Source organism: Camarhynchus parvulus, chromosome 1A, assembly GCF_901933205.1.
Source record: "Camarhynchus parvulus chromosome 1A, STF_HiC, whole genome shotgun sequence".
Lineage (NCBI taxonomy): Eukaryota > Metazoa > Chordata > Aves > Passeriformes > Thraupidae > Camarhynchus > Camarhynchus parvulus.
The window spans coordinates 4,164,436-4,183,727 of record NC_044586.1 but is presented as its reverse complement, the minus strand read 5'-3'; the positions used below and the strand labels follow the sequence as shown (position 1 = coordinate 4,183,727).

At 44.7% G+C, this 19,292-nt stretch overlaps 2 protein-coding genes across 3 annotated transcripts; both read right to left on the bottom strand.

Annotated features, from left to right (window-relative positions):
* Nucleotides 1-1,099: 1,099 nt before the first annotated feature.
* On the bottom strand, nt 1,100-6,656 carry LOC115909759 (aldo-keto reductase family 1 member B1-like). The gene is made up of 10 exons (XM_030959307.1): nt 6,567-6,656; nt 6,318-6,485; nt 5,897-6,013; nt 4,636-4,713; nt 4,284-4,406; nt 3,680-3,780; nt 3,454-3,535; nt 2,923-3,006; nt 2,440-2,522; nt 1,100-1,722 (listed from the first exon to the last, which is right to left on the bottom strand). Exons 1-10 carry the CDS (start codon nt 6,639-6,641, stop codon nt 1,680-1,682), a joined length of 954 nt encoding a protein of 317 aa, XP_030815167.1. The 5' UTR covers nt 6,642-6,656; the 3' UTR covers nt 1,100-1,679.
* Nucleotides 6,657-8,606: 1,950 nt separating this feature from the next.
* LOC115909756 (aldo-keto reductase family 1 member B10-like) lies at nt 8,607-15,684 on the bottom strand. Of its 2 annotated transcripts, none has more exons than XM_030959302.1 (10): nt 15,619-15,684; nt 15,107-15,274; nt 14,003-14,119; nt 12,727-12,804; nt 11,948-12,070; nt 11,380-11,486; nt 11,131-11,212; nt 10,067-10,150; nt 9,083-9,165; nt 8,607-8,649 (listed from the first exon to the last, which is right to left on the bottom strand). In XM_030959302.1, the coding sequence occupies exons 1-10, from the start codon at nt 15,682-15,684 to the stop codon at nt 8,607-8,609; spliced, it is 951 nt and encodes a 316-aa protein (XP_030815162.1). The 2 variants fall into 2 exon arrangements, with proteins under 2 accessions (XP_030815162.1, XP_030815161.1); XM_030959301.1 differs by having other exon boundaries at nt 8,607-8,672; nt 9,100-9,165.
* Between the last annotated feature and the right edge of the window lie 3,608 nt (nt 15,685-19,292).

Below are 19,292 nucleotides of genomic sequence, written 5' to 3'. Positions count from 1 at the left end.
AGTTCCTGATGCTGCTGTGACATTCAGTCCCTCAGCCTTTCTGTCATCTGTCAAGCATCTTTCATCCATGCACTCACACCTACAACCCAGTGATGTACAGTGCAAGTAGCTCAAGCTTGTCTAAGTGTATCCACCCACTGCACACTGACTTAAACATAGGACAGCACAAGCACTAAGTCAGCATTGGGCCCTAATACTATTAACGTGGTATTTTCTGAGACCCCTGTCAAAGGGAGGAATGATGAATCTGACTCCATGTTCTTAGAAGGCTAATTTATTATTTTATGATCTATATTATATTAAAGAATGCTATACTAAACTATACTAAAGAATAGAGAAAGGATACAGACAGAAGGCTAGAAGATACTAATGAAAAACTCATGACTCTATGGACAGAGTCCAAGACAGCTTGGTTGTCATTGGCTAATAAGTAAAAACAATACATATGTTGGATAAACAATCTCCAATCACATTCCAAAGCACCAGAACACAGGAGAAGCAAAGGAGATAATATTGTTTTCCTTTTTCTCTAAGGCTTCTCGGCTTCCCAGGAGAAGAATCCTGGGCAAAGAGATTTTTCAGAAAATATGACGGTAACACAATTAACCTTCAAAAATGCTATTTTTTGTTAATCATCTTGTTCTCAAGGAAGTCTCTTGACCACTCAGTTGCTCAAGACACAGCTTAAACTTCACATGCCTTTGTCAGAGCCCAGAGCTTGGTCTGGTGTGGATGTTACGGATCAGAATGCAGATGTTCTGCAGGTGCCCTGTGCCCACCAGCCCGAGGCACACATGGACACCTGAACTGCCACACGGTCACAGCACCTCCCAGCTATCCTAGCACTGCCCAGCCAGGCTCACCTGCACCCTCCACCAGGAGGGAGAGGCTTTGTCAGGGGAAGCCTTTACTCATTCCTTTCAGCATTGCTGTGTCAATGCTTGTTATACCAAATTATTCAACTTCTGATCAAGACAAGGTCTCAATGTTCTTGTGACATAACTGAAAATTGAATGGGGATGATTATTTGCAATTACGTTGTTAGTGCACCTTCTTGGTTTGTTAATCCTAACATTAGAATAGAACTTCCAAACAAGCAGTAATTCAAATATTTTTATTTTGGTCAAGAACGAAATTGTACATCAATCTCTGTCCAGTTTCAGCCTGTAAAAAAGTGACTGAAATAAGGCCCAGTATGAGTTGTTATTCATCTACAGGTCTGGATACTTCTCCCATTCATTCTTATTTCCCAGAAAGCTTTGGGCTGTACTCTAGAAGTTAATTTTGTCTTTTATCTTCAGGCAGTGATTATGTGATTATTCAGGATGGATTTTTCTCCTGCACTTACATATCTTTAACCCTCCACCCTTAAGTGGTGCTGATGCAAGACAGTAGATAAAAATCAGTTGCTAGTTCCCTCTTCTGCTTTCTCCTTTGCTATTCCAGCCATGCAGAGACACTCATGTAAGAAGAATTACCATAGCCCACACTTTGCTCTTCAGAACAACTGTACAATTTCCTTCCACCAAAGAAGAAAACCCAAAGTCACTGAACACATATCCTGTGCCTTTGCTGGGAGGAGGGATACAGTGTGTCAGCTACATAGTGCACAGTTTGAGGCAATGGTAGAAGCTCATTAGACCCTGTGGGCCTGAGAGAGAGCAGGAAAAAAGCCATCTTCAGTATTCTGCATTGAAAGGGTACTCCTTAAGATTTTTGCACCTGGAGGAAATCAAAGAGGAAAGATTACTCAAGGCTAAAATAATTGCTGTATAGAACAACAGTGGGTGTACAGAGGAACCTTCAAAGGAGGCTCTGAACTGAGTAACTGCAGAGTAAACTTAAGAGACTTGATAGTATAGAAACAGCCTACAGGACCAATAACTTCCAGCCTTTTCCTATTACTCAGGCACTGAACAGTGGTGGGACCAAGTTACTTTGTAGATACAGAGTTAAAATTCACACTGCTTACAGAGACAGCAGCAGTTTCTGTGGCCTTGCAGCCAACACTTCCTGTCTTGGTGCATATTCTGCAAGCACCTGTGCTTTGTACTGCACAACAGATGGTCATTCCCCACCACAACCACCTCTGTAAGAGCTCAATTTATAATACCCCACAGAAAAAAATTACCCAGAGTTTAAAACTGCCTAATGCTCGTTTTTCCCATATGGACACAGCCAAAGTTATCAAGTAGAACTCTCACTTTGGAATTCCAGGCATACAGAGTTTCCTGGAGAATGGATTCACAATGAATACACAGCATGACTTATGCTTGCCTTTCAGTCAATAAAGTGGAAGTACAAAAACAGATGCTTCATCCCCAAAATGATTTCAGATTTCAAAATATACTCAATTTGAACAGCTATACCAGTTCCTGTGAGATCAGGATAAAGACCATTGACAATGTAAGAGTTTGAAGGACACAAACTGTCACTTACGTGACCATTGCACAGATCCTCCAGTTTCTGTTTAAGCTAAGAAGGGTGGCCATCTCTTCTTTAGTCAGTTCAAAGTCAAACACCTAAAAAGAGAAAACCAGCTGGATTTGACTTCTTTGAACAAATCAAATCATAAGCAAGATTCACGAGAATAAAGAACAAGTTCGTATCAGAAAGGATGCTGGGTACAAGTGATGGGTTCATGAAACACAGAAAGGAAAAGAAATATCTTTGGATTTTCCAGACTCTACTGGCAGAGGGAAGAAACAGAAGAACAGGAGACACCGTGTAAAGTGCCTGATGTTTTTATCAGCACACTGTTTCCAACAGCTGTGGCTGTTCTTCACTGTAGTTTTCACTGTAGCCCTGACTTCCAGACAGACAGACAGAGCCCAGTGCTCTTGCTGCAGGAGCCCATGGCAGGGGTGATAAAGGATCCAAACCATCCCTGAGGGCAGCCCCTGCTCACTCCTGATCCCTCACCTGGAAGTTCTCCACAATGCGCTGTGGGGTGACAGATTTGGGAATCACAATCACGTTTCTCTGGATCTGGAAGCGAAGGAGAACCTGCAAAAAGAGGCAACTGAATCATTCCTCCTGTTCCAACAGCTGTTTTCCCTGAGCTCTCCCCACTTCTGCAGAGCTGCATTTCAAATCATCCCTGGCCCTGGAAGTGGTGGAAGCCCCCATGGAAGGTCTCCTTTCCATTCTGGCTTTGAGTCAGTCAATTCCTTTCCTTAGCACCCAGAAATTTTGCACGATATTCAAGGCTTTCATTTCTTCAAAAGGACTTGAGAAGGGAAGTGACAACTGAAGATGAGTCAAGAGTATTTTCTTGACTGATGGCCAGAGTTAGTAGTAGGCCACAGAATGGACAGCCTGCACTGCTTGTTAACAAGACAAAAAAGCAGCATTGTTCACAGGTAACACCACAGAGTCTGTTCCTACTCTTCAGACAGTTTTTTAAATTGCTGTGTTACAGGAAGGGGTATCCACTGTCTGCCACCTACCCACCTGTGCTGGGGTTTTGTTGTGCTTGGCTGCAATCTCCTTGATCTTGGGGTCATCCAGAAGGGAAGGTGCCTCTGGCTTAGAACTAGACAAAGTGGGGGACAAAAGGATGAAACAACACAGAATCGCTTCAGAAAGATTCTATCTAGCCCCAGTAATTAAGAAAGAAAAAAAATATACACCTGCACCTCAGTTAGTCATACATCACATGAACCCACTTGGAAATTACCCATCAGGACGTCCAAGGGGACAGTATGCTGTCACAGTGATCCCTTTGGAGTGGCAGTAGTCAATCAGCTTCTCCTGGGAAAGGTATGGATGAGACTCAATCTGCCAACACAGAAGCATAAACTGAGAGCTGTAAAACTAACATAGTTTTCCCTTGCTGCAGAGGTTTTTCTGAATCCTAATTACCTAATTAGAGGTTGCCTTCACCTCACCCTGCAGGTGGCCTATGTGACAATACAAGACTGTAATTCTATAGGGCACCAACTTTTATTCTGAGTCTTTATGTGCTTTTTTGGATTTTTTTCTGAGAGGCTTTTTAAGAGTCAATCGTTCTGTCAGAATGATCCCTCATATGTGGATTCTTCATGCCTCCAGAATGGTTTCTAGGAAAATACTCCAAAGTTAGTGGTTCAACTAAGTTAGTGGTTCAAGATGAGACAAAAAGGAAATATTCTGGTTCTGTTTGTATGAAGAAATGTCCAGAGAGAGGGATGTAAAGTACATCCTCTGTCTACTTTGCTCTCCCTTTTTACCTCTTCATTCAACTGTAATTGGATCTTTACAATCCCTGAGAAGTATTCCCCTGCAGTCACTTTGCAGCTCACCTGATTATTTGCAGGTTTGTGCTTCAGTCCTGGCTTGTTCAAGATTCTTTCAATCTGCTCACGGTTGAAGTTGGAGATTCCAATGGCTTTTACCAGGCCAGCATCCACCAGCTCCTCCATGGCCTGGCAGAAAAGGGAGCACATTCAGCATGCAGTGGGTTAAGACATGACTCAACACATTTTTCCTGACATACTCTGTTTGTCTTCATGGGAAGCACATTTTTAAAACTGTGTGCTTCTCTGAGTTCTTTCCAACTAATTCTGCATCCATGGTTGAACATTCTGAAGCTGCTGAAGCCAACAGCACTGCTGAGGACAGGAGATGTGACTCTTCCACTTGGGATGAACTCACCTCCCACGTCTGCAGGATATCTGTGTTGCTGGGGATAGCCATGCCTTTGTCATCTGCAGGGAACAGCTCCTCTCCTGCCTGTCAGTGACAGAGAAAGTGCTTGAAAATCTCTTGACAAATCCACTTGAGTGCCCACAACCACAATATCTTAAACTTCTAGTGCAAGAGTACTGATCCTTGTCTACACTGATCCTTCTGAGAAGTGGAAGGAATTTAAGGCATTTTTGCCAGTGACCATTCCCAGCAGAACAGGTTTTTCTGCTGGACCCCTGGAAGTGATGGCTCACCCAAACACCCACAGGGAAACAAACCAGTCAGAGCTGCAGCCTCCAGTCTCACATGTGCTCCCTTCAGGGGCTGTTCTTTAGTTCACACTTAGCAAGAACTGTTTTGTTCTTGCAAACATCAACACTTTGGTCTACACAACACCAGATCTACTGAAAAGAGCTGCTGTGTGCACTGACAGCTCCTCCATAACAACACTCAGTGCAAAGCCACCAACACTAGGAAAGTTAGAAGAGCCTTTGTGTACAAGTTATGAAAATATGCCAAGATTGAACTGTGTTTAGCAGCTGTTTGCTGCTGTCACCATGAGACAGTTTCACTTTCATGGCTCTGTTCATATAAAGTTAAAATAAAGCATGCAAAAAAGATGAGTGTCTCAAAGGCACCAGGTAGAATGGGGAGGGATCAGACTGAGAGAGGATAGAAAGGCTGTGACTAGAAATATTCAAACTCAGACATCAACTCCTAAACACTCACAGAAATTTCACCTTTTCAATTCCTGTCTCAGTGGAACAACACTAAGGCTTCTCAATCTGTACTGCATTAAGGACTCGGTTATTAAATAGAGAGATGGAAAACAGAAATGCTTTCTTTTACTTTCTGATTCTGTAGCACACAAAGGAAAATTGCAGAGAAGCAGCAAAAAGCAACCCTCCTTCCTACAAGGGGTGATTGTGAGATGAACACACACTGGATTTGCAAGAGAAAAGGAAAGCAGCCTGTCTTATGCTTGGAGCTGGAAGAGCTGTTTCTAGTTTCTCTGGTTTTCAGGCCATCATTCCCAGGATCAAAAGGGTATGAAAACAACTGCCTCTGAAGCAGAGACCAAGAGCCTGAGTCACACAGGGTCAAGCTGAGCAGCACAGCAGTGCTGGCACAGATAACAGGCATGTAATTGTCTTTGTCAGCCAGAACAATTGTTGGGCTGTTAAGCCAGGAACAAGAAACAAAGTTAAGGGCATTGCTGCTACTGTACCTTGAAGCCAAAAGGCCAGTGGACAAGGTAGAGATCCAGGTAAGCCAGCTTCAGGTCTGCAAGAGTCTTCTGGCAGGCTCCCTTCACCAGAGGCTTCTCGTGAAAGGTGCACCACAGCTGGAGACAAAACCAGGGCAGACCGTGAGCTCCTGGGGGAAAGCTCTGCAGTGCTGTCCTGCACAGCACAGCAATGCTCCCTGTTCTTGGGAATGAGCTGTGGAATGAGGCCTGCCCAGTGCTCTTCACACGCAGCGAGGCTGGGCTGTGTGGCAGCACAGGAAACAAGAGAACGGTATCAAAAATTAACTCATTGACATTACAAACTTCTCCAGTGCTACAGCGTTTTACTGTGTTAAATGTTAGATGTTCCTAGCACAGGTAAAACCAGTGCGTCCATAATCCATGACCATCTGATCCATACCTTACTGACCACGAACAGATCCTCTCGTTTCACAGCACCTTCCTTGATCTTCTGCTGGATCCCTTCCCCAACTTCCTTCTCATTCTGGTACACATAGGCACAGTCGAAGTGGCGGTACCCGGCATCGATGGCAGCCATCACCGCAGCTGCCACCTTCCCTGGGGGCGACTAGAGGGAAAAAGGGCAGGACAGGTCTCGCTGAAGGGTTCTCAGGCGCTGCCCCGTCCCGCAGCGCGGTGCCCGCCTCACCTTCCATGTGCCCAGCCCCATGAGGGGCGCGCTGGCCGCGGCCCCGAGCCGCACGTACCCCGCCATGCCCGCCATGTTTGCCCCGCGCCCGCAGCCAATCAGCGCCGCCGCCCCGCGCGAGCTCGCCGCGCCAACCAATCAGCGCCCTCGCTCCGCGCGAGCCCGCCGCGCCAACCAATCCAGCTGGCAGGCAATGGAGCCCGCAGGGCGACCATGGGGGATGTAGTGAGGGGGGAGCCCGTGTGGGAGGGAACCGCTGCGGGAGGGAATCCGGGCGTTCCCCGGGGAGAAGGGTGAAATTCCTTATGGAAGGATAAGGGCTGAGTGCAGGAGTGACCCGGCCCGAATCCCTCAGGGATCAGCTCCTGCAGCGCCCTGTCCCTGTGGCACGGGGTGTCCGTGTTTATCTTCCTTGTGCCATGTGCCCGGGTGTTGTGACGCCCGCTGGGTTCCCTGAGAGTGACACCAACATGGGACAAACAGTTTCACTCTGGGGTGAGTTTGCGAGTCGTTTCGGAAATGATCAGTACAAATCACTTCCTTTTAAATGCTGAAGGAAAGCGTGTTTTTGTGTGTTTTCCAGTCTCCCGAAGAACGCTGAGTTTGCAGCGAATACCACAGCGATCGCGTTGTCCCTGTGCCTTCAGGGAGGTGCAGACCGTATTGCAGGAGGAAATATACAAGTGTACAAATAAACGGTAGGCGGCCTTTTAATTTCACTTTAGAAACTGACTTTGCAATTTTGGAGAGGCTGTGCAGATGGGGTGTTGAAAGTGCAATAAAAAAGAAATTAATTTATCAAGAGGATCCTGCAAGTGCTCCATAATAGCCTGTCGGAGCTGCTTGGGGGGCTTTGCTGTTTGCTTGGAGAATTCCTTCTGGTACAAACATAAATCTGAAATATACTACATATATTTTATATATATATACTATTTTCTCTGGATGCCTCTCCCACAGCAGACACCCAAGATTTTTCTGCTTCATTTAACTGAAGGCAGACAAGATAATTAGTTTCAATTAAATCTTCCCCCAGGTTTCTGGCAGTGCTGTCAGCTGTCCTCTGCAGGATGTGGTGATGCACTTTAACCACACAGGAGAGCAGGGCTGAGAAATGCAATTTGTCCTTCCACTCACTTCCTTCTGTGAACTGATGTTCTCCTGTGAAGGCTGGTGCTTCTTTTTCCCAAGGCATGCTGTGAGAGACATCTTGGTGTTTTAAGGGAGGATTTTGGGCAGAAGGTTTTGTGTTTTGCTTTGTTTGCCTTGCCCAGACCATGCCAATCCCCAGGAGGTGACACTTGTGTCTGTCCTGAAGGTGTGGCTGGGGCTGTCAGATGATGGCAGGGCCTTTGAGAAAAGAGTATATGTTGGAACAGAATATTTACATTGCTGAATATTGTGCATTGGTTCAACTTCCAGATGCTTGTTAAGGCAGGAATAAAACAGGGGGGTAGAGATTTAATCTGATTTTAAGATATTGTCCTCCTTCTTGCCTGAAGTTCAGATCAAGCCAGGAGCATCTTCTGAGGTTCCACCAATCTCTCTGTGTCTTCTCAAGATGTTTTTTTGCAAGATCTGTGATAATTGTTGTATTTGTCTATTAAAAACAGGGCTGTGGCTGGTGAGGAAGGGACAAGGTGGGTGCTGAGGGATGGCAGAGGAAAATGCTGAGTGTCCCAGGCAGGATCTGTGTCCCCACAGTGCAGTGACTGCAGCCCACCCCTCTGTGCATCTCTGGGTGGGAGGGTTTTGGCTTTCTCCTACAGTAGACAGAAAGCTTTCCACCAATTAGGTTTTTGCATTTTAAAGTTAATTTTATTTAAAATGCGTGACACCTCTGATGAAATTGTGGATCTGTGGGGTGTGTTTGTCAACATCTGGTTTCTGCTGATGCAAGACCGAAGGCAACCAGTGAATAGTGGTGCTGTAGAAAATATTCTTTCCTTCTTCCAAAAACCCTAGATGTTGTGGGATAAACATCCCCTGTGTTCACTGGCAGATGGCACCAGAGGTCTGGTGAAGGCCATGTTACAAACACCTTCAGTATTCTGCATGGAAAGGGTATTCCTTGAGATTTTTGGACCTGAAAGAAATGAAAGGGACAATGTTATTTTCACCCATGTTCTAAATGATGTGTGGAGATATGTTGTGTGCCTGGAAGAGCCACCAAGGCAAGATCTGCATCACAGAGTTACAGCAAGAATAGGTGGAGATGGATGTTCTCCTTTCTCTAATACACACAGAGATGAGCTGAAAATCCTATTTTTTGTAATTCAAGACAGTTTCCTGAAAATTAAGAATTAAAAATTAGAATGTAATTCACATTAATTTTTGTTTTGTTTTTAAAGTGAAAACATTAACCCCTTCCTTGAAAATGTTTTTTTTTTTGGGACAAACCAGTTGGCATGATATTTAAAAAAATTGAATTTCATGTTACCTAGAAGGCGTGACACAAAATTCCTTGTGAAGAATACTCAGAATTTAAGATTTAGAAGAGAACAAGCAGCATCACTTACACGTTCATTTCACAGATCCTCCAGTTTCTGTTGAAGGACAGAATAGTTGCCATCTCCTCTTTAGTCAGTTCAAAGTCAAACACCTAATTAGAGATGCAAGTGGAAATCACTTCTTTGAACAAACCTAAGAGAAATACAAGAGCAGCTCCACACTGGAGAATCCATTTTCACATATGGACCACTGAATTATGAAGAACAACTTGTTTTATGGACATAAGGGATTATTTTGTGAACATTGCTGATTCTAGATGTTTCTGGCATGTTGCTGTGTGGGGATTCCAAGCAAGCTGTGACCATATTTTCTGAAAAATCCCTTTGCCAGGATTTCTTCTCCTGGGAAGCTGGGAAGGTTCAGCTTCTCCCTGTTTTGCTGCTCTGGAATGTGATTTGGAGATTGTTTATCCAGCATGTGAATTGTTTTTAATTCATGACCAAACCTGGTCCAGCTGTGTCGGACCCTCAGGAGTCAGTCACGGGTTTTTATTATTCATTCTTGTTACGCCTTCTGCATAATTGATATATATAATATAATATAATATAATATAATATAATATAATATAATATAATATAATATAATATAATATAATATAATATAATATAATATAATATAATATAATATAATATAATATAATATAATATAATATAATATGATATGATATGATATAATATAATATGATATAATATAATATAATATAATATGATATAATATCAGCCTTCTGAGACATGGAGTGAGATTCATCTCTTCCCTCATCCTGGGGATTCTCACAAACACTACACTCATCCATCCACAAGCCATGGAACAGGGAATGATATCATGCAAGGATTGCTGATTAAGCTCTCGAGAAGTAGGCCTGGCTTAACACTCAGTGAAATGTAGTTAAGCAGGAAGAAGCCCAGTGCTCTTGCTGCAGGAGCCCATGGCAGGGGTGATAAAGGATCCAAACCATCCCTGAGGGCAGCCCCTGCTCACTCCTGATCCCTCACCTGGAAGTTCTCCACAATGCGCTGTGGGGTGACAGATTTGGGAATCACAATCACGTTTCTCTGGATCTGGAAGCGAAGGAGAACCTGCAAAAAGAGACAACTGAATCATTCCTCCTGTTCCAACAGCTGTTTTCCCTGAGCTCTCCCCACTTCTGCAGAGCTGCATTTCAAACCATCCCTGGCCCTGCAGTCCAGGCTGCAGTGCCTGGAGAGCAAAGAGGGAAGGGGTGGAAGCTTCACAGGAAACTTCCCTTCCCATTCAGGTGTGGGGCACTCCATTCCTTTTATTTCCACCTGGGATTTTTGCAGTCTGTGCAAGGTTTACATTCTCTGCAAGAGGACTTGAGAGGGATGTGGTATTCACATGCCCTCTGAACAGAGAGAAGCTGTGAGAGAAGCAGGGAAAAGAATGATCAAAACAATTCTTACCTCATTTACTACTCCTGTGTTTGTACTCATGTAGAATGTGTTCTAGAGATTGTTTACCCACAGTGATTGCTTGATTAGATTCTAGTATAATTGTTTATGCTAATTAGCCTATCAAGTCCAAGCTGTCGGGAGACAGTCACAAGTTTTCTTTAGTATTCTTAAATATTCTTTGTAGTATTTATATAATATATAATACATGATTTATCATATATATTATATATATGATATATCACATATATTATATATCATATATAATATATAATGTGTATTATATATACAATATAATGTAATGTAATGTAATGTAATGTAATGTAATGTAATGTAATATAATATAATATAATATAATAATAATTTTAATGAAATGAGCGTTCAACATTCCAAAGCCTTAAAGTCAGATACCAATCATTTCCTGCCTCGGGGGTCACCTGTGATTACTGTAGAGGGGAAGTGACATCTGAAGGTGGTCAAGAATATTTTTGATGGCCAAAGAGTTATTAGTGTGTCCTGGAGGTAATATAATAAAAAAATCTGCATTGTTAGGGAAAAATCAAAGGAATGCCACAATTCATGGGGAAGGAATAGAGGTTCTACCCTTTCTGAAGCTCTGTTTTCCTGCATTGGGAAGGAGTACCCACCTGTGCTGGGGTTTTGTTGTGCTTGGCTGCAATCTCTTTGATCTTGGGGTCATCCAGCAGGGAAGGATCCTCAGGCTTAGCCCTACACAGAGAGAACAAATCAGTGGCCAGAAACCTCCACAGAAAGATTCTGCACAGCAAGAGAGGTCTGTGTTTAAATAAGAAATGAGTGGTGTATGTGTATGTGTAGTCTCAGGGCTTCAGTCATAACCCCCAGCAGCTCCCTGGCAGATTGCAAAGCAAATTTACCATGATCTGTCAGGACGTCCAAGGGGACAGTATGCAGTCACAGCCAGCCCTTTGGACTGACAGTACTTGATCAGCTTCTCCTGGGTGAGGTATGGATGAGATTCAATCTGCCAACACAAAGAGTCTGACAGTGACAGAACTGCTGAAATATTGTTGTGCTCCATAAATTATCTCCTGGTCCAATTAGAGGCTGCTTTTTTTCCTAATTTGACAGTGGCCTGCATGATAATACCCATCCTTATTATTAAAAACACCTATTTTGATATAAAGTGCTGATACAGTTTTTGCTGAGGGTGTTTCACAAAGCTTATCTCTGGGTTCTTCATTATTCCAGAAAGGCTGTTTTCAGGGAAATTCTCCAACAGCCTCCAACAGTGGTTGAGCAAGGTGATACAAAAAAAAAAAAAATAGAAGTATCCAAGTGCTGTACTCTGAAATACCCATAGAGAGGGATTTAAAGTACATGCTGTCTCTTCTCAGTTCACCCTTTTCCTATCTCCTCATTCCACTGTAACTGGATCTTTATAATCCCACAAATCCAGTCACCTGCAGTCACTTTGCAGCTCACCTGGACATTTGCAGGCTTGTGCTTCAGTCCTGGCTTGTTCAAGATTCTTTCAATCTGCTCATGGTTGAAGTTGGAGAATCCAATGGCTTTTACCAGTCCACAGTCCACCAGCTCCTCCATGGCCTAAAACAGCAAAATCATCATCCAGTGTGCAAGGCAGCTCATGATGATGTTCTTCCTAATGTGACTTGTTTCCCACCACAAGCAGCACAAAAGAACTGTTTAAAGTTGCAAAGTTCTCTGAGGGAAAAGCAGGTGCTGGCACATTAATGCCATCTCATCCAAGCCCAAATTCTCATTTCCTGAGTTTGTAGAAATTCACATTGAGTTGCATGAGGAGAAGAATGATAATACTCAGTAATCCACTGTTGTGCAAGCACTGGAGGGTTGTCTCACACATTATAGGCCAGATCTCACCCTAAAATGTCTTTATTTCTGTGAAATTTGTTTGAGCAACTCAAGAAAGGCACAAGAACTGTGGTGATAACAATTGTACAGTTGTTATTGTTCCACAGTGAACCTTTTCTAGGTTCAGTCTGGTGTGCAGCTGCACTGGAAGTGCTTGTGCAGCTCCAGTCAAGTAAGAGCTCAGAGAATAGGAATAACCAGGGAAGGATTAAGCATGCCCATTATGAAAAGCTATTTTGTACTGCCCTGTGTTCCTTCCAGCTAATTTTGTGTGAACAAGACAGCAGATCTGTGACTGCTGAAGGTAATGGAAGCATGGCAAAGACTGATGAGGATAGAGGACATCCCTCTTCTGCTCTGGCTGAACTTACCTCCCACGTCTGTAGAAGATCGCTGTTGCTGGGTATGGCCATGCCTTTGTCATCTTTGGGAAACAATTCCTCTCCAGCCTGTTAGAGAGAGAGAAAAGGCTTGAAATAACCTCTGCTGAGGCATTAGCTGTGTGAAATCACCCAACAGGGATGGAAGGAGCTAAAGCTAATATTGCATTTAAAAATCAAGTAATTCTCACCATAACTTAACTAGTTCTTCAGTCACTTCTTAGTTCATGCATTTTTGTCATCTATTATTCAATAAAGACAGGTGTTTCTACTGGACCCTCTGAAGTGATGATCCACAATGCATGGAAGTAGTTAACTTATAGAACAATATTCTGGAGTCTAACATGAGTTCACTCCAAGTATTGTTCAAGTAACAGTTTCTTTAGTTATTTTTAAAAATCTGTGTGGAGGATTGACTTTGGCCCTGTGAACACCACCATTTATACTGGAGTGCATCTGCTGACACAGGTCCCATGGGGAGGCTCACTGTTGAAATTGCTGTATTAGAAAATTTAGAACAACCTGTAACTAAACAGTATGGCCAAAGTATTTTGAATTATTGAATTATTGGAATGATCTAAACGCCACAATATTGTGCAGTTTCACTTGACAACTTTGTCCACATAAAGCTAACTGAAACAATATTGGAGGAATGGAGCTGAGCTCAAAGGCATAAGGTAGAATAGAGATTTTGATAGGTATCTTTTTGAAATCCAAAGTCTGTGAAACAACACTAAGGCTCCTACAGGCAAGGTCAGCTCAATCTGTACTGTATTAAGGATTTGGTGATCAAAGAGAGAAATGGGAAATGGAAGTGTTTACTTGCACCGTGTGATTCTGCAACCTGCAGAGGGAAGAATTCCTGTCAGGAAGCAAACTGCCCCCCTCTGTCCCAGAGGGTTTTCTTTCAGCAGAGCACACCTTGGGTTTGTAAAGGAAAGGGAAAAGCACAGCTTTTGCTTGCAGCCAGGGGCCTGACCTTGTTGCTGGGGCTGCCTCTCTGTTATCAGGAGGGCAGGGGACTCTGTGCAGGCAGTTCTGGGGTAGAGATCAGGGGCACAGCAGGGCAGGGTGGGCAGCACTGGGGCAGAGAGCAGGGCCACAGCAGGGCAGGGTGGGCAGCACTGGGGCAGTGCTGGCACAGCAGGCATGAGCTCTTTCTGGAGCAGCAGTGGTGCTGCAAGTGCTCCTGGCTCTTCTGAGGAGCTCTCCCAGGAATTTTCCCTGGAATCTCCCAGGATTTCAAAAAGACCTGCTGCTACTGTACCTTGTAGCCAAAAGGCCAGTGGATGAGGTAGAGATCCAGGTAAGCCAGCTTCAGGTCTGCAAGACTCTTCTGGCAGGCTCCCTTCACCAGCGGCTTCTCGTGAAAGGTGCACCACAGCTGGAGACAAAACCAGGGCAGACTGTGAGCTCCTGGTTAATGCTCTTGGGTGCTGTCCTGCACAGCACAGGAATGCTTCCTGTTCTTTGGAAGATGATGTGGAATGAGGCCACCCTAGTGCTCTTCAGATGTGGCAAGCTCTGGGCTGGGCCTGGCCTGTGGCTCTGGGGGCAGTGTCAGTGCAGAGTCAGTCTCTGGTTCCATGAGCTCACCCATCATTTGTGCTAGCCCTTTTCCCCAGGGTGTGCCTTGGCTGTAGGGGGCTTTCAGAGGCAGTGCTGCACCTGAGTGCTGTTCCTGAGCATGCACAGAACTCTGCACTGCATGTAGCAGGCAAAGCCAAGAAGGTACAAGACAAGCCACAAAGAGTGGTTGCCACCAACCTTTACTTAGGTAAGAATTAACTCCAGATTCCAGCTAAGTATTTGCTGATGTCTGATTTTTGTAATAGGAAAGAAAACCCACCAATCCCACCTTCCCTGGGACACGTGCTGAGCTGATTGCAGTGTCCCAATGTGCCCAGAATGACTCCTCCCATGGCAGGGACACCCCTTTGGCAGTGCTCTGAGCCCAGCTGCTGGAACAAGCAGCAGGCAGTGACAGCCTGTGTGCTCTGCTGTGCTTTAGCATCAGCAGGGTGTCACTAGCAAGCTGCTAATGGCACTGAGTGCTCTCTGACCTCTGCATCACTACTTCGCTTGGGGCTACCTGGTCCCCTCTGCCTTTTCCTGCTTCCCTTCTTTTGCACTAATCAATCCATCCCCCAGGACTGCTGGGTCGCAGCAGGGTGCAGACACAGTGTATCCTTCTTATGTCTCTCTACAGGATGAGTGAAGCTGTAAGCTTGTGTCAGGAGTGACCTGAATGCTGTTCTAATTTGCTTTATCCTACAGCATCAAGTTTGTCTCCATTACTTACCTTCCTGCTAGGAAAATACTCCACACAAAGCATTCCCCTAGCTGTGCTCCAGGATCATTGGATCCTTACCTTGCTGACAATGAAGAGATCTTCTCTTTTCACAACCCCTTCCTTGATTTTCTGCTGGATCCCTTCCCCAATCTCACTCTCATTCTGGTACACGTAGGCACAGTCGAAGTGGCGGTACCCGGCATCGATGGCAGCCATCACTGCAGCTTTTACCTGCCCAGCTGCAGACTGGGAAAAATCCATAAATGTTAAGAATGTCAAAACAGTGCTTGTTAAAGACCTGTATTCTAGCAAAATAAAACCATGTTAAGGAAAGAAATTCCCCCCCAATCCAGGTTGGTGGGGTTTTTTTTTTTCCTTTACATGAACACTATTTCGTGCCGTGATAAACATGGATTCCAGGGTTGGAAATCAACCTCCAGCCATTTATCTGTAGCTCCACTCCAACTCGCTCTCAGCCCAACAGCCAGGCAGAGCAGAGCCCCAGGCACCAGCACAGCTCTCCAGAGCTGGACCAGGGGCACTGCAGTTTTTTGGGAGCCCTGCAGTACAGCTGCTTTACTCTCTCTTACCTTCCAGGTGCCCAGCCCCACGAGGGGCATCTTGGCAGAGGTGTTTAGTGGCACATGGGTTGCCATGGTCCTGCACTCCCTCCTGGCTGCCTCACCACAGCTGCCTCTTGCCTGTCTGGTTTGACAGTGGTAACTGGCCAGGGCAGGGGACAATGCTGGGGTGTCACTGGTGCTCTGGGTCCTCCCATATCCAGCAAACAAGGCTGTGGCTTTTCCCCTGTACACCCAGCTCACAGAGGTTAATGTGAAAGCTGAAATAAATTAAAAATTGACAAGGTGATTTACTTGGGGCGTGGCAGCAGCGTGCCCTGCGGACCTTTCCCTTATCAAAAGATAAGGCTTGAGGGCAGGTGTGTCCTGATCAGGCTGGTGTTTCTGCTGGGATCAGCTCCTGCAGTGCCCTGTCCTGTCCCTGTGTCTCTCCTGTGCCATGTGCTGAGGTGTTCTGACACCCTGTTGCAGTTCCCCTTGTAGATTTCCTGAGAGAGAAGGTTTCCTGCAGTGAAAGTGCCCAGGTTTCATTCAGTGAAAGTGCCCAGGTTCCATTCCTGCCCACTCCCAGGGCAGGTGTGGTGCAGAGGCCCCTCACTCCCAGAGCTGCTCTCTCACTGCTGGGTGTGTGAGTGTGGGCTGAGCCCTTGGTGTGTCCTCACCACAGCGCTGGTGGCCTGGGCTGGTCTCCCCTTGATGGAGCCTTGTCACCTTCTGTGCTGATGCTGGAGAAACCTCAGTGTGAGGTTGCAGAGGAAGTTCCTTTTCACCCTCTCCAAAGGTGCTGGTAGCCACTCCTCAGGCTCAAAGGTGAGGCACAGTGTAGAACAGGGAAGTTCACACAGGGCAGCCATGCCAAATGTGAGAAGTAAAATTAAGTCCCTGTTTTTGCCCAGTTTTAACAGGATCATGCTTCTGGTAAAATTCCAGAACTCCCTTTATTTTTTTCTTTTCATCACTTCTCCTTGTTTTATTACTGTGGGCAGCAGGCATATCTCTATGGCTTGTTTTTTTAGCAGCCAGTGCAGCCATAAAGGAATTTAATAATGCAATGACATGTGAGTGTAGAAGAGAAAAGGTGTCCTGTAGCTTCATGGTCATTGTGGATGCCATGTATTATTACTCCACAAACTAACACACCCTTTAGCACAAAGCCAGAGCAGGATCCAGGGTGGATGGATGTGTTTTAATGTTTGCACACATGGGGGCAGAGTTAAACTTGTGTGTGGCCACAGCTTTTGCATTTCTTCAGTCATAACTCAGCAGATTGAATTGGCTATTTTATTCCTTAGATTTTGTAATAAGGAGAAGTTGGAAATCTCTCTTCTTCAAAAAGGGTAAGAAAAAAACATAAAGGTGGCTTACATTTGTAATAAATAGACTTGAAAATTTTCTGGTAGGGACTCAAAAGACACAAACCTGGGTTTAACGAGGAAATTAGCCAGTTATTACCAATTTTCTGAATTGTCTGATCCTTAAATTAAAGACACAAAAAAAGAATTTCCTTTTCCCTGCTGTCTTTTGCACTGAAATGTATGAGACAGCCTCCTGCTTCAACTCACCCCTTGTCTCAAAGGTGTTCCCAAACTTGCACTTTTAAGCATTGTTATGCACGTCGAGGAGAAATCAAGTCTATTTTCTCCCTCTTGTTAACAAGGCACTCACCTTCAACATTTATGTCCGAGGAGAAGCAGAAGGACTATCTAAAATTTAGTATGCTTGGATTTCCTACAGCTGGGAGCACTCTGCTGTGCTCAACAGCTCCAGCTTGTTTTTGACTGCAGCTCCCTGTGGGGGCTGTGGGCCATGTGCAGCTGGTGGGAAGCACAGTGTGCGGTACAGACCTGGGCTGTTAACTGCACATTTGCAGCCAGAGGCTGCTTCCCTTGGGAAGTTTGCCATGGATTCAACAGCATGGAAACGAGCCATTTGTTAAAATGTCTGCCAACAGTGCCAGCTCTTTGTTCTGCCAGTGCAGCACCAAACTCTGCCTAACCTATTCTGCATGTTGGTGTGCTCAGAATGGCTGCATGTTGTGATTTCAGCACTGTGCCTCATCCCCAGAGACCCCCTGTGTTCCCCCTGCAGCAGCAGTGGTGGCTCAGCAAAATGGGCAGAGAAAATTCCTTCAGCTCTGCATCCCAGTGTTGGCCTGGCCATGCTGGACTCTGGGGGACAAACCAAGAACAGCAAGAGGAAGGATTGACCTTTTCCTTCTTCCCAAGGACATTCCCCACTCCCTAGTGTAAACCAGCGAGCTCAAGAGGTGCTGGGATATCCTGCAAAGCTGAGAAAGTAGCTGCTCAAAATGGCCTTTTTTACACTTTTTCTCACTCACTGTGTGCCACCCTCTGGAGCAAGATGGGCTTTCCAGAAGGAGTAGTCACAGTCTGACATTTCCACAGCACTGGGCACACCAGAAGTTGTTTCAGAAGACTGAAACAATATATTTTAGGTTCTGAGGAAAACCCAGCCAGTTATGTTCTGAAGCTGGAATAACTTTTACTGTTACAAATAGAGGAAAGGGGAAAATCTGGGGAACACCAAGTTGAAACTACCCTGAAGAGGAACCTTTTAACTTAGCAGAACTGCAGGAAGCTACAGTTCTTGAGAACTACATCAAATGGGGTGGTGGTTTGGTGATAAAGAGAAGTGTAACTTGCCAACAAGTGGGTACCTGAGGGTAAACAGGACAGGAAGATATAGTTAATAAAACTGTCAGGCAGTGGGGAGCAGACCCCTGGAGGCAGTGGAGGAGGTGTTGACAGCAGACCAGGGCAAAACAAGGCATGTTCATGATATTCCCAAAGAATAATATAGTTACATTTTCTTCTGAGTCTTGTCTACATGAAAATCTTGCACTTTTTCATTATGTTGATGCAAATGCCTTTTTTGGACACATATCAGTTGAAGTATGTTGTGTATTGATTTAGCTTAAATCCCTTCCTTACCACTTCAGTTAAAAGAGTAGAAACTACTCCAGCAAAATAACATCCATCCTCCTAAAGACTTCACATTAATTTAACAGCAACAGCTTTTGAAATGGTTTAATTAAACTGCAACTTCCTTGCACAGGCCAGGACTGGTTGCTGTGGAAGCAGAAACATGTCAGTGTCTTTTGTGTCTTTTCTTTAACTTGTAAAAAGAAACCTTCTGATCACAGACTGGAGAGGTGGATTAATGTGGGACTGGCAAATACTTTGCTTGATTTTCTCTAGGTCAAGCCCTGTAAAAAGAGCAGGTACCAAAGCATCAGCACAGACCAAACCTTCTCAGCTGTTTCTGTGGGAGAATGGGCTTTGTAATGAGGGGATAGGCAACCTCAATTAAATAGGAAGAACACCATGGCCAGCATCCAAACCCATCTCATCTATAAATGGAAAATTTGCCCATCCCAGACCTACATTCCTGTCCAGTTCTGTTGGTAGGCATGGTTATCACAGGAATGGGATTTTCCTTTCTCCTATATGCAGACTGTGGGTTTTCCAAAGCTCCTCACTTTAGAGAACAGTTGACTATTTTTCTTGCCAAGTAGAGGCTCTTGTTCTCATGGAAAAATATTTTCATGCTTCCTTTCAAGTTTCAGCAGTAAGTCATGTCTGGTTTTGACAAGGAAAGGGATGCTTTGAATGCCCTAAGAGTGGAGGAAGAGATATGTTTTCCCTTTGAAAAAACACAAAAAT

Bases quoted from the DNA above. Each gene is read 5' to 3' on its own strand.
- LOC115909759 (XM_030959307.1), bottom strand. From the start codon at position 6,641: ATGGCGGGCATGGCGGGGTACGTGCGGCTCGGGGCCGCGGCCAGCGCG. The intron at 4,407-4,635 runs GTGAGTTCATCC...CTTTTCTGCCAG, and splicing joins ATATCCTGCAGACGTGGGAG to GCCATGGAGGAGCTGGTGGA. The intron at 3,007-3,453 runs GTGGGTAGGTGG...CTCTTTTTGCAG, and splicing joins ACAACAAAACCCCAGCACAG to GTTCTCCTTCGCTTCCAGAT.
- LOC115909756 (XM_030959301.1), bottom strand. From the start codon at position 15,684: ATGGCAACCCATGTGCCACTAAACACCTCTGCCAAGATGCCCCTCGTG. The intron at 14,120-15,106 runs GTAAGGATCCAA...TTTTGTCTCCAG, and splicing joins ATCTCTTCATTGTCAGCAAG to CTGTGGTGCACCTTTCACGA. The intron at 11,213-11,379 runs GTAAATTTGCTT...CTCTCTGTGTAG, and splicing joins GGACGTCCTGACAGATCATG to GGCTAAGCCTGAGGATCCTT.